General features: G+C 40.0%; 1 protein-coding gene across 2 annotated transcripts in view; it reads right to left on the reverse strand.

Annotated features, from left to right (window-relative positions):
• Positions 1–228: 228 nt before the first annotated feature.
• AMOT (angiomotin) overlaps positions 229–14869 on the reverse strand; it is a 57749-nt gene continuing 43108 nt past the window's right edge. For both annotated transcript variants that reach the window (XM_080909647.1, XM_080909648.1), the window contains 5 exons: positions 14148–14338; positions 7216–7338; positions 6262–6494; positions 4244–5194; positions 229–3917 (listed from right to left, as the gene is read on the reverse strand). In XM_080909647.1, the coding sequence (XP_080765773.1) occupies positions 3820–3917; positions 4244–5194; positions 6262–6494; positions 7216–7338; positions 14148–14338 (1596 nt within the window). In that variant the 3' untranslated portion in view covers positions 229–3819. The remainder of the gene's footprint in view (positions 3918–4243; positions 5195–6261; positions 6495–7215; positions 7339–14147; positions 14339–14869) is intronic.

Consider the following 14869-nt stretch of genomic DNA (forward strand, 5'->3'; position numbering starts at 1 on the left):
GCTCTCTGTTTTGGTTACCCACCATGTTACCCCTCAGAACCAGGAAACAAAAAGGTACAAGGCCTTTGTACATAAAAAGACTGATTAGAGCATGTGCCCTACTATATTTTCTAAAGATGTTATAATCACATCCCACACTTGGCAAGACAATGTCACTGTCTTGAAAGTAATTATTAACATCACACAAATCCAGTAGACACCAAAGCATTTTAGACACAGTGTTGCATTTTAAAATGGCTAACTTTATTGTCATTGAAAAGATAGGCTTAACTTTATTTGATCTAACTCTCTTGATTACAGAATAGAATCACAACCACCACAAGACCACATACATTAAGCCAAAAGGAATTCTTCTTGAACAATTGGCCAACCCCATGTAGCCACCTTACTAAACGCATGCCATTAATCACAAAGGAGGTCAGAAGGATTTGAAAGCTTCTTGTAACCTACCCTTACTACCAGAAGAAAACGCACATGCTTCCAACCCTTCTCCCACTGTCAATGGGTGGCACTCCAAAGAAGAATTTCTAAAGATTGTGGCAGGCAGAAATCAGTGACAATAAACCCACAGCGAATAGTTCCCTTTGAAAATATTTTCTGTAAGAAGGAACATATCCTAAGTAACACATTCCATGTATGAATGAGCATGTAAGATTACAGACTGTATGGCTAACAGACATGAGCATTTATTCAAGTTAGCACATACATCTATACTTTAAGCTGCCACATGATTGAGATTCTTCATTTAAAAAAAAAAAGTAGTTGGGAAATAAGTTTGTTAAGACCCACTCAACAGTGCAAAAGTAAAAAGAGAACATGACAGGTATCTTGCTATGTTCCCTGCCATAGATGATGGCAGACGTTTCAAGTTTCTACTGCCCCATCACCCTGCAGATCAAAAGCAACACTGAAACTAAAACCTTCATTAAGACAACAGTCATAATACATGACTTTCACAGGAAGTTCAAGTACTTCCCCAATGATGTTAATAGTTTTGTATCAAGTATAGTTCCCTCAAATGAAATTTTGCTGGACATGGGGCATCGGGGATAACAGAATGAACTATAAGATCCTCATGGACCACCAGACAGTAAAAGTTAAGACAACAAATATTCCCTCCTCTTCTGGGCAGTCCAGGAAGAGGCCCCAAGTGTTACATCCACACAACTGTGAAGGCATGGTTAATTTGAGATTTATCCCATATACTGGGTTTCTAAACCGGTATGCAGTAAAAATTTTCTCAAAAGGTGGAGTCTGCACAGACTATCACAAACATAGTCTTTTTCCATCTCTTAGACATACAATGCCCTTCTAACAGATTGCCAGGGACAGAAAACTGTAGAGGAGCGCCTCTTTTATGACAAGGCACAGAGGTTCTGGAAAGGTCAATAACACTTCAGCAAGGACTTCCTTCTTTACTCAAACACAGGATCCTAAAGAGATGGTTGCCACAGTGATGAATGTATTTCATCTGTCACTTTAGAGTATGTGATTATAATCATGGCTCCCAGAGTCAGCCCACATTCTAGCAATGTGTTCTCATCATGAGAGGACATAAAGTTTATTTTCATTCAGTTGCTTGGACAGGAAGTAGTTCTCCTGGTGTTTGATGCCTGATTCTTCTACTGTCTGAAGGTTTTTTCCTTGCACTTTTAAATGTCTATTTGGCATTCACTCTGTAACTGAGGACATATATTGGATGATCACTTTGCTACTAAAAATGTGAAAAAAAAATACTAGTTAAAAGTTGTTGTATTGCCTTCCCTCATCAGACAGACAGACACACAAACACAAATAAATCTCTTGGAAGGTAATTAGGAACTACATAAGAATACAGGTAAATATAGCACTCTTATTCTCACAGAGGAATACATATAATGACCCAAGATTTTGCAGTGAAATACAGTTGGGTTGACTTTTCTTAAAGGGTGCATTTCATGTAGCTCAATGATTAAATGGGATGAGGAAAACCCAGTTTCATATATATAAGGCACTCCAGCAGAGACAAGATAAGAATTCAGACACCCAGTCAATCTATTCACGCCAAGAAGATTTTCATAATATAGGTATGCCCTAGACTATGAAGATCTCCTTTCTTCAAGACAGGCTCTTCTTTTGTATTACTTCCTAAAATGGGTATATAATTGGCAGAACATAGAGATGTGCTTTGTGATCTTGAAAAAGTCACTGATCTTCTCCAACACTGAGATTCCTCATCACTAAACTTAATGCTACATTGCTAAATAAGTTCCTTCCCACCTCTATAACCCATGGCATAATGCAGAATAACATTGTATCAATCTTGATTTCTAACTTATCACTAAACTTCTATTCCCTTTCCTTAATAGCCCCCCCTCCCTTATCCTCCCTATACTCTGAAAATTGATCTTAATGATACTATCTGCAGTTCTATTGCCTTAATGAAGGGCAGAGACAAGGGACAAGGACCTGTGATAACTGACACCCTCTATGTCCTTAGAAGCAGCTCTAAGGCAAGGCCCCATGTTGGTCTCGCCCGTGTATACATTCCCAGATACTTCCTAAAGGGATTCCAAGATGGAGTCACTGGTAGTGAGAAGAGGTAGTTGAGGAGATTGCTGCAATCAACCTCACTCCTGACTGCAGCCTGGTACTTTGGATTTCTTAAGTTATTTCCTTGGAGGTGACAGTGGCATATGCCTTTGAAGGCGCACGCTAAGGGTTTGGAAAAACAAAACAAACAAACAAAAAAAAAAACAAAAAAAAAAAACAAAACAAAAAAAAAAACAAAAAAGAAAAGAAATATTTCTAAGTATTTGCCAAAAATTCAACACATTCAACCTGTCAACAAAGATGTTTCCTTATCTTGCAAACTATTGGCAAACAAACACTGGCTGAGCAGCCAGTGAGTCTGCATTGTGGAGGGTGGGGAAGAAGGCTATGTCAGTCAACTGGACTAATTTAAGGTGACTGGGCCATGTTCATGACTATACCCAGGTCACAAAAGTCTGCATGCAGAATCTCATGCAGCCTTTCATCAAGGCCTCTAACACCTAACCCCCTAAGAGAGGCAGTCATGGTTCACTGTTTATGTACCTTCCTACCATCTGAAAGCAATATATCAATTATCCAAATGCATAAATTATTCCAGAGTAAATATATGAATGTATCAACCTCCAGGAGGGAACCAAAAGAATCCACTTCCAAAGCACCATTGAAATGGAGAGAAATACCATCAATATGAGAGGGCAGGGTAACTGGCAACCTGGAGAGCAAATGGGTTCCAGCACCCTTCTTCACCCTAATCCTCTTAAATTTGTTTCCAGCTTCCATAGCTCCTTAAACACTTTCTTTTCTCAAGCCTGAAGTAAGAGTTTTCCGTGGCTATTGTCTAGGTAGTAACTAGACAAAGTAGCAAGTCCTCAAACTCTCCCTGAATTTCCACTTCGTAACTACATGTTACAACCTGCCTTCTACACATACTGTATTCTTCAAAGAATTTGACCTCAAATAGGGAAACCTAAAACAAGTTGAAGCATATTCAAAACATCAATGGACATCACTACCTGTTAATAGTCCATGATTTGTATAAAGCCCAACAATAAGCTTTAGAGCACATTCTGCTTAACCTATCTTTTCGAGGTATTCCCTAAGTATTCCAATATAGATTGGAATTCATTTCTATGGTATTACTTATATACTACCAGAGTCCAATAAAAAGTCCCTTTAGAAAAATCATCCCCACCCCCCAACCCCATCTTCACCCCAGATTAAACAAATGAAAGGGGAACATGATTAAAAATAACTCTTGCTGATAACTGCAGCTCTTGATTGTTGCATTTAGATGAGATATTCCACCATCTCTGCATCCGGCTCTTGCCCCAGGATCTGAATGGGTGTCTTTCTTTCCAGAGTGTTGGAGTGGAAAGCAGGACCATCTAAATGGAAACGAAGGGTTACAAAAGACTTAGGCACAAAATAAAAATTAACTTTCAATAAACAATGTTAAGAACCATCACAAAATTAATTTCTAAATGTAACTTGCAACCATGGACCTGCCTAACATTTACTTTACTAAAAAAACATCCTCTGCTCTTGACCATTCCCATTTCAGTGAATGACAGAAGGCATTTCCAGAACCTCTTCTTTTCTCTCCTCTGACCAATTCCCTTTGAATCATGCAATGTTCAATTCTGTCAAAATGGCAGGCATCAACTAAGAGATGTTCACCCAGAAGATACCTGCTACAGAAAATTGTGACTACCTGGCTTATCTGGGTTGCACATCAGATTTGGTGTAGAAAGACGGCGTGATCCGGAACTGGCATCTGGACTTGCAGGACCCTCAGCTTGAACCAAAGCTGGAGTTGGAGTTGGAACTGGAGTAGGAGGTTCAGTCGGAGCTGGAGTTGGTGCCTGAGTCGGAGTCGGAGCAGAAGCCTGAGCCGTTGCTGGAGCCGGAATCGAAGCTGGAGATGGAACCGGAGCCGAAGTAGCTGGAGCAACCTGAATCGCAGTAGTGGCAGCAGCAGCACCAGCAGCACCAGCAGCACCAGCAGTATCAGCACCAGCAGCTTCAGCGACAGCAGCAGTAGCAGCAGGAGGAGTTGGAGAAACAGTAGCAGAAGTAAGAGCCGCAGCAGCTGGAATCTGACCAGCAACAACAGCTGGAGAGGCAGGAGCAGCTGGAGAGGCAAGAGCAGCTGGAGAGGCAGGAGCAGCTGGAGAGGCAGGAGCAGCTGGAGAGTCAGGAACAGCTGGATAGACTGGAGCAGCCTGAGAGATAGAAGTAGCTGCAGAGACAGAGGTAGCTGCAGAGACAGATGGAGCTGGAGTGGCAGCAGCAGCAAGAGCAGCAGCATTTGCTGGAGATGGGGTGGTGGCAGCAGTAGCTGGAGCAGCAGTAGCAGCAGCAGCAATAGCAACTGGAGCAGCAGCTACCATGATAGTGGTGTTGGTGGCAGCAGTGGCAGTGTTGGTGGCAGCAGTTGCATTGATGGCAGCAGCAGGAGCAGCAGCAGCGACTGGCCCAGCCATCGGAACGGAGATAGGCGTGACAGCTGCGGTTTTGGTTGACTCCGAGCCACGTTCAGTTTGGGTGCTGCAATCTCGACTGCCTGTCTTCGAATGAGCCGAGAGTAGGGGAGTAGATGGAGGCACAGGGGAAGGTGTGGACGGCACAGGCTCAGCACGGTAGTCTCCACCGAGAAGAACGCCTAAAGGCGAAGCATGGAACAAGTGGATGGGAGGTGTTTTGTTTTGTTTTTTAACCTACATAGTGATTAACTAAAATATCTGCTATTTTTCTTCGACCCGTGATTGCTTTTGCCTCTAGTGTACCTCTCTATGGTACCTCCCAGCTAAAAGTTGCTTTTGAACGTAGAGGATCCCTTCCTGTCTTTATTATCCAATTGACAGCATAACATTAAACCTCTAAGTGTCCTTGGTATCTGTTACACTTCTTTCCCACTGGTGATTGCGGAAGACCAACTTTTCAGAAGTCTTTTCTGTACCAGTAATATTAATACTCCATATTAACAAGAGAGATGAAAATAATCCAGTGGTATGGGGAAACTGTGGATACCAATTAGGGTTGTTTAGTTGTGTAACCTACGGTTTCAGACATGACCATGGCTCTGAGAACATTTACTCTGACTATAGGATACTGCAACAGTCATTGGAGCAAGAAACAATTTAAAACAACAAGATCAGAAATATGTATTTGTTTGCTTCCTCTGGATCAAAAAATGGTTCTCAGTGTTTGTGGTACTCCGAGGCCTTAGTTAGAAGGGATAAAATGAACAGGAGTTGAACAAAAAAGTACATTCTGTTCTCATATCTGAACATTCTGGTAACAAAGCTGCCACCTGACTCCATTAGCTTAAAGAGAACTTTGAGTACTCTTTCTGTAGAGGAGGAAGGAACACAGTGATGCTGTCATTTCAAATTTTGCCTGAGATGAAGTCCATTTGGGTTTTGAACAAAGTTCCCATGTGGGAAAAGCCAAATATAAGAATATTTGTTAGATAAAATTTAAGTTAGGTTCTTCCCCACCCCTAAAGAACACAGGATTCTCATATTTTCAGGCTTTGGTCTCAGTCACTGTTCTCACTATGAGACTTCAGACATCCTCCTATGTATCTAGTTCCATCAAAGGGAAAAAATAACCCCAAATTCTTCTCTCTAAAAGCTGGACCATTGTGCCTTGTTATGTGTAACAGAGGCAGGATGCTTTCTAGGTATGTTGCTGTGCCTTTGCTTCTGTTCCTTTCATTTTCCTTACCTAGGCTCCCCTTCCAGCTCTTGTCATCTCGCTTCTCCTCCATGATGGGCACACCAGTCAAGGTAGATGAGGGTGCAAGCAGGCCTGATCCAGCATTGGAAATGGACATCAGAGACTTTGCTGGCCGCATGGATGAGAGTTGCTCTGTCTTACTAGGCTCCTTTCTGGAGCGTTGCTGCAGCACCTTGATCATGGCATCCTTTTCAATAATCTGGGCATGGAGGGTCTTAATCCTAGGAGTCAAAGAAAAAGCACATGCAGAGACTTAGTTGCTACTTCTCCATTCTGGTCACACTGCCTACATAGATTTGCATCTCTATTATCCTATCAAGTTAATTCTTAGTTGGAGGCAAGGGTCAGTACGTTAGGGCTTGAAAGAAAAAAAAATAGCACATTTTATGGACTGCCAAGTAAATGAAAGAGAGCATCTAAAAATTTCTATGGACACCCTGGAAGATCAAAGTTAAACATTGGTGAACAGAAAAGCCATGTGTGAAAGAAGTCATTGTTTGGTAAAGGAGCTATGTCCAAAATAACAGTAAGTTAAGTGAGAATATATAGTCTTCTATTAATAAGGCATGACTTCCAGATAGGAATAAATGACACTAAATCTATAAAAGACATTGCATGCTATATTCCCTAGATGTTTTGTTGACAAACTGGCTGTATTATAGCATTGAGGTATTATTGCTATAAGGAATACCTCAGAGCAGAATACAAATGGAAAACAATTGTAAAATCCAGGAAAAAGCAACCCTACCAGGAACTCTGCAGCTACTAATAATGTTCATCATTAAGGTTATCACATCAAACCTTAGGTAACAGAGGTCTGAGCAGGGCAGGGTCCACAATAAAGTTCATCACTTATGAATAAACATGTTTGCCCTTCTCTACTGATATAGCTGCTCTTGATATCAACTTCTCCACTGTTCTGGGTCCACATTCAGATTTTACCTTCCTTCCATGTCCAAGCAACGCTTGTTGGCCATCAGGATTTCTTCCTCTTCCTTCTGGATGCGGGCCTCTAAGGCTGTGTCATAGCTGGTGTTAGGAGAGTGGCTGATGACTGTTGTGTCTCTGTGGGGGGGGGGCAGTGATGAGGATGAGCAGGCACCAAAATCAATACATGTTATTCTGTCTTAACTCAATGGACGATTTGATGAAAATTCTTAAATTAACATTGGTCTCAATAGGAATGTTTGATTTGCCAGGGACTTACTGGAAAGAGCTTTCAGCAAATATGATTTCAGGAATATGTACACTTGCGACTTCATTCTTTTAACAGTCACAAAATGGAAAAGTATTTTTGAAGGAAACCAGAGGATTGCTAAATAAGTTTTGTTGAGATGAGTATCATTTACATATGAGGGCCAGAAACACACAACAGACAGAGATATACAAACAACTACAGTCAGTTACAGCATATGAACTGACAGAAAGGGCCTTTGACTTGCTGTGCCTTGGTTCTTTCTCTAATCTACATTGGAACCATTCTCTCACTGAATACATAGGTTTCAAACCAACCCAAGTGACTGTTCACATGCCAGGTTCTCAGCTGTGCAAGGAATCACTGAGTTCCACCTGGAACTGTCAATACCAGAGACAGAGAGGGGCGAGCGGACAAGAGACCAAAAGACAAGGAAAGAAGATGAGGACTAAGAGAGCAGTAGATACTATGATTAAAGAAGACATACATGGAATTGCAAAGGTTATATAGGAAATCAGGACAACAGGCTAAAGGAAGAAGGGGTGGCCCTGCTTCACTCTACTCCTGGGTCCCAGGCACATGATCTGATGGAAGCTAAATCGTTTTGTTCTCTTGGTGTTGGGATTGTGACGAATACAGGTTCGGGGTAATATAATAAGGGAACACCACGGGGTAAGTTAGCTTTAAGATTAAGGACGTCTAGGAGGCCTCTATACAATCTACTCCTATCCCAATGCCTACAGCTCATTTTCGAAGTTGTAAGCATTTATTGGATTTGGAAAGAAGAGGGAGGGCTACAGTTTCTCTCATCATTTGCCAAATTCAAAATAGTTTAACATATCCCAATTCTGTTTTTTTTTTCCAGAGCAATCTACTTATTCACAATTCTCCTGGACCTAACACCCTTGCATAGTACTTGAGATAGGCCCAGGATCAAGTTGCAGCTTCCACAAGCACTACATCACCAACAAACTTTCTGACCTCCCTGAGTCAGTGACCTGCTTTTCTGCTTACTCTTCTTCATATGCAAAATGACACCAGAAGTGACATTTCCTTTCCATTTATGTAAATTAACACTATTTATGTAAAAACATACTATTGGGTACAGCAAAAGCACGCAACAATGCTTTTTTCTTAATATTGAAAAGTGCATAGGTAGGAAGAAAATAACAAAATGTCAGTATGAGTTTGAGACAGTCTTCCCCTTGGTGCAATCCTGGAGGCCATTTCTGCTCTTACAAAGTGCCAAGGGAAACTGAATGCTAAGACTTTAGAGCCAAGCCTCTTGAAAAGTGCACGCTGTCTAGAGACACTGAGGGTTTGAACGTACAGTTTGTCATTGGGGGAACTGGTGCTGGCCTACAGCCACTTTCATTGCATAAAAGACCAGTTTGGGTACACAGAGCCCTGCCAGCTAATTGATATGGACATTGTGAACTGCTCAGGAATGGAGCTTGAAAATGTGGGGCACTTAGTGAATTCCTACAGGGCTGCCAGGACAGCCCTCACCATCAATCTTCCTTGAAGAAGACTAGGACTATGAAGCCAATGGCTTTGCGATTGCAAGTTAGTACAGCATCTGAAGGAACCCGCTCCAGGGTTCTCCGAGACTACCATCAAGAATATCAGGAGATAATGGCTGCAGGCTGCAGACACAGCATGGATGGGCAGACACAGCCATGCCCCTGAGCCTGCTGTCTCATCCTCTCAAATTCTCAAGTAAACACACTTTTGTGACAATCCCTCAAAATGATCTCTCTCCTTTTCTCTAATAGCATAATCCCAATCCTAGTGTTCTTAAGAGTGCCATCCATAACTTCCAAAACTAAAACACCCAGTGGCCATTTAAACTTTACCTTGACTAGTATGGTGAGTCAGGCCTGAAATCCTAGCAGTTGGAAAGCTGAAAAAGGGAGGTCATTACAAGTATAGGACCAGCTCTATATAGGAAGTTTTAGGCCAAAGTTTTTTTTTTTTTTTTTAAGCTTTAGAGACCCTGTCTCTAAAGACCAAAAATAACTTTAAAAAATGAATCAATAAATATACTTCATTTTTTTCTAACTGGTAATATTCTGCTGCTTATTTAATACATGAACTTTACGAAAAGTGGGAGCTCATTGGAGGCTAAAGAGAAGAAACATGTGGCAATGATTAGGCCCTAGGTGTAGGAAACTTGCAAGGGTAGACAGGGAATCAATAGTTAACTACTACAGGAATGAGTTTGGACGTTAGTCCAACAGGCACTAAAAAAAAAAAAAAAAAAAAAAAAAAAAAAAAAAATCACTCGAGCTTTTTGTGGGGAATGAAAGAGTATGTGCCAGGCTCTATGACAAAAGTAAAAGTACAGTCTGTGGATGAAATATAGAGATGGGTCAGTAGAGAGAGACACCTGAATCAAGCAGAGCAGTTAGGAAGGTGATTGCAGTAATCCCATCAGACGATAATGAAAACACAAACGAGTACAGTGGCAAGGGACATGGGAACAGGCTGTAGGTGGTCGATGTGATTGGACTTGGAGACCATGTCCATGGTAACATTAGGAAGATAAAAGAATGAGTGAGAACTGTACTTAGAATGCAAATCATGGAATAGTGTTTGCTGTCATGGGAAACCAGAGAGGATTTTTCCAAAGCGCTATGATGGCTTTAGACTGCAGAGATGTCGGAGTGAAGTTGTCTTGAGAGCAGCCCTATGGTAAGATCCAACAAGCTGTTGGAGATTTTTAAGTTTAATCTTCATGATGAAAACACTCAATTACAGATATTTTTTTAATTGCAGAGAAGTCCTGGTAAAAAAAACAAGGTAGCTACAATTCAGCCTGGGAAGAAAGCAAAATCAGGAAACTGAAAAAGGACATTAAGAAAGGAACAAATAGCCACGTATGCTATGAATCTTCCTCATGCCTTCGGTTACTTTACCTCCTCTGTTTCTGGATTTGCATTGCCCAAAACAAACCCGAATCATTCCAAGTACAGTTAACAACCCAATTCAGTAAATTTAACCTAATAGATTCCATGCCTGATGGGTTGTGATCGTATTATCTTTTTGCTGCTCTCCAGGTATAAACTCACCATTGATGAGCTCAACCACAAAATCTGTATTGCTGAATCAGGTCTTCTGGGAATGAACAAGGCCTTCTTTTTAGGGATTTCCATTCATCATATTAAGTACCTAGGTTCTCTAGAGACACAGTAACTCAGAGCCTGAATGCAGGAAATGATCCTACAATTATTAATAATGCTCCCAAGTGCCTAAGTATCTTCAACTAATCCTTCACTGGACAGCTAATGATCGTAAGCTCACCGTCAACTGAGCGAGGAGACAGTTAAACTGATAAATTGTTGATTTAAATCCTGGCTCTTCTGCCCTTTAATATTGATCTAGAGATGATATAATATCTTCGTGCAGAAGAAATGACAGCACTCAGTTTAAAGTGATAGATTTAACGTTCTCATTAGAGCCCTGCCTGAGAAATAAAATACATTTTCTAGTAGCCTTTGGACAAAAAGTATCAAGTCTCCTGTCCTATTATATTGTCTTTTATACAGGGTTTTGTATAGTATAAGTTGGCTTTGAACTCACACTCTTCCTCCTTGTCCCTCTTTTGTACTGAGACAGCAAACAGGCTAGTGCCACCACGCTCAGCTCAAGTACTTACTTTAAATGAGAAAGAAAAAAATACCGCACTAGAAAAGACAAAAAAGCCTTCAATTTATTCTTTCTTTCTCCCCTTCTTTCCTTTTCCACTGTATTGAATACAATTTTTTTTAAAGCTTAACAAAGATCATTTATTATAATCATGTTGGCTTCATTCTTTTTTTAAATATCTTTTTTAAAGACATCTAAATTTTAATTTGCATGTGAAGTCTCCACTTACATACCTACTTTTTCTTTGTTAATCCTCAGGAATGTAGGAAAAACTTTATCAAAAGTGGAAGCATGAACAAACTTTACATTATCTATTATTTAATGGTAAAACTAAGTAGAAAAACTTGAATACAACTTACTTATATATACTGTTGATCAGTCTCACTGTCTATTCCTGCATGAACTCATTTTACCAACAGCTTTCCCTTGAATAAACATTATTTAGAAAATAATCAAAGCACTACAAAGGTCAAAAACAGACTACCACGTAGTATGCCTTCTAAGGCAAGAAAATAAACTTTTTTAACGATCTTATGTTAAAATTTGTATTTTATTATATTCAAAGGTCACACACTGGATATAATCCAAATATCCATCATCAGGCGAATGGATAAATGATCTATGATACATCCATTCCATGACACATTACACAGAAATAAAAAGGCATGGACTATTAATAAATACATCAACTGGGATGGATCAAAATAATTATGCTGAGCAGAAGAAGTAAAAGAAAGAGTATAAACACAATGCAACTCCTTCTCCATTGACACTGGAGGAAAGAAGCTTGTAATTTTATGATAATGAACCAGATGAGTTATTGACTGAGGAGGAAAGCATCAAGTTTAAGGGCCACAAGGTCACTGGAGAATGTGACTTCTATTCTGAGTGTTGACTCTAGTGCTAATTACACATTTATTTAAAAACTTGCTTTTTCTGCCACCTCTTCTTCCTTCTTTGCTCCCTCCATTTGTTTTTACTGTTTTTTCTCTTTTATCAGACCTTGATCACTTTCTATCTGCAGTCAACATCCCAGGCATTTTCATTTTGCATTTAATTGCAATGAATGAAAATTGCACTATACATACATACATACATATATATATATATATATATATATATATATATATATGTGTGTGTGTGTGTGTGTGTGTGTGTGTGTGTGTGTGTGTGTGTATGTATATAATTTCCACTACAGAAGAGAACAAAGGGAAGACTCAGAATCTCCTTGTCTACATTTACGTCGGCAGGTGGAAGAGAAGGAATGTGAAGAGGTATCAGCACGACAGTTAGAAAAGCCTATAAGGTAAGAAATCCTGATTTCTGGATGTCATCTCAGAGGATGAAAATAGGGAAACCAATCTATATAGCAAAGTGAAATGATACTATCTCTGGAAATATAGCATAAACCTTTAGTAAAAGTGGCAGGGGGAATCATCTAGTCTAATTCATTTCTGTTATGGGCATTTCAATATAATCTATCTCTCATTTTCTCCTGTTGTCTGAATCTGTTATGAATAGTCCAGATCAGGAATGTTTGCCTCTGGAAGAAGGTGTTCCTCCTTGCTAGGAACACTGGGAACAGGCTGTGTTCTATCTACATGATAAAAAATATGCACATTTTGCTGAAAAGAGTAATTACGTGGACACATTCTAACTAGTGATACAAAGCAATCCAATTTAAGCCAACAATATTTTGGACATAAATCTGTAAGGGAACTCACTCAATTCTTAGTGTTTTCCAGAGAGGGGAGAAGGAATGGATTTTTTTTTATCTTTATATAAAAGCCCTTGTGCCAAGCACCTTTCTAGATTTCTTGTTCTTTGTCCTGTTGTCCATTCTGCAGTCAGCACCAAGGTTTCTCCTTCAAACACTTTCTCATGCATTGCACTGCTATGAGCTACGTCATTCAAAGCAGACAAAATTACCCCGCCTCTCTCTGGCTCACCATAAGCAAGTTCCAGCATAAGGCTTTCACAAATATCTGAGCAAGTGCTACACTTCTTTGTGAGCCTGTCGGTAATAAGACTAAATTCTGCTTCATATCTGCCTCAAAACCTTGTGCCCATTTTCGGACACAGATGGAGATTCATTGGATGCTATTATGACACTGGCTTTTACTGAGCATGCTCTTTTCAGGAAACAAAGCCAAAGAATCTTCAGCTGATGAAGACCTCAAGATTAAGCCAAAGACACCTTCAGTCTATTAAAGGTCTCTGGCTATCTGGAAACAGGAGAATGGAAGAAGTCTTCCTAGAGAATCATGAGCATCTTTACAATGTGCCAGTCCATATCTTAAACACTGATTCCTTCCACATACCTATTAGCACCTAATATTTAGCAAGTACTGAACTCTACTGATGTACCACATTTGCAAGAATATAAAAGCACACGGCTGTATCTAATTATTTTCTAGATAAAAGGCTGTTTTTGTACAATATACTCTATTATACATGAACTGTTTCCCAGCTAACAGTTATGAACATAGGCAACATACAAAACCTATGAAGAACAATTGTTTCCTATAAAAGCTAATTGATTCTTTTTATAATATGCAAAGAGTTACCCAAGAAACCAAAAATAAAACTCTTTTTGCCTTTTTCTCTCTGGAACCACATACAACGAAACTACTTATGTGATGAGCTCAGGAATACAGAGACTGTAACTTTCAAATATAGACCTTCTCAAAGGGCAGTAATGGACTCATATTCGGCACATACCCAGGATGAGCCAGAACTATCAAATGGCAGCAGCTACTCCTGAGTGACATTTGCTTTCTGATTGAGATTTCACTTTGGTCCTGAGACAAAACAGCACATGTGGCTGAAAGGATCTATAGAAAATAGAGAATGAAGTGTCCAACCACTTATCCGAGCCCATCTTCAATGTTCCGGCTCACTCCTAAGGCAAACACAATTATGATTCTAGAAAGTTCATTGTTTTTGAAATCCCTATAATGTGACTAGATATTAGGGAATCTGAATGAATTAGCATACCTGGGTTTGCCATTCACATCTTTTAATGACTTACCTCTGCGCAGCCACAGTTGCAGCAGCATCCAGAGCAAAATGTCTCATCACATTCTCTTCCAAATACTTCTGCTCCCACTTGGTCATATCTGCTTCCAGAGCCAAAATTCTCTCCTCCTTCTCCCGGAGGAGCTCCATCAGTGCAGCGGCATTGTATTCTGAAGCATTAGTGGGCTGAGAGTTTCCCTGGCGCTATTGGGGGAGATTCCAAGCCCCCTCAAGTTAGTGAAAGAAAAACCATAGTGCCTAAGTCCTGAAGACCCATTATCTATCTATCTATCTATCTATCTATCTATCTATCTATCTATCTATCTATCTATCTATCTACCTACCTACCTACCTACCTACCTACCTACCTAACTACCTACCTACCTATCTAATATTAATGATTTTCTAAGACAGAATTTCACTATTTAGGCTTGAACCCATGAATCCCCCTGACACAGTCTCCCCTACTCAATCTGGTTGGAAGAGCTTTTATTTTATAAAAACGAACTTTCCCATGCTATGTTGTTTCTTTGTCTGCCTGTTTGCATAGCAGCCAAGATCTAACCTAGAGTTTCATGCATGTTAGGTGAGCACTTTGTTATTTATTTCTATTTCCAGGAATCAAACACAATAGTGCCATGAGCACTGATGAATTGTTCTATCCCTATGCTATCCCTAACCTCCGCTCTTAGTTTGGATACAATATTGATTCAAAAACAAGAAGGAGAACTAACA

The sequence above is a fragment of the Micromys minutus genome (assembly GCF_963924665.1).
Source record: "Micromys minutus genome assembly, chromosome: X".
NCBI lineage: Eukaryota > Metazoa > Chordata > Mammalia > Rodentia > Muridae > Micromys > Micromys minutus.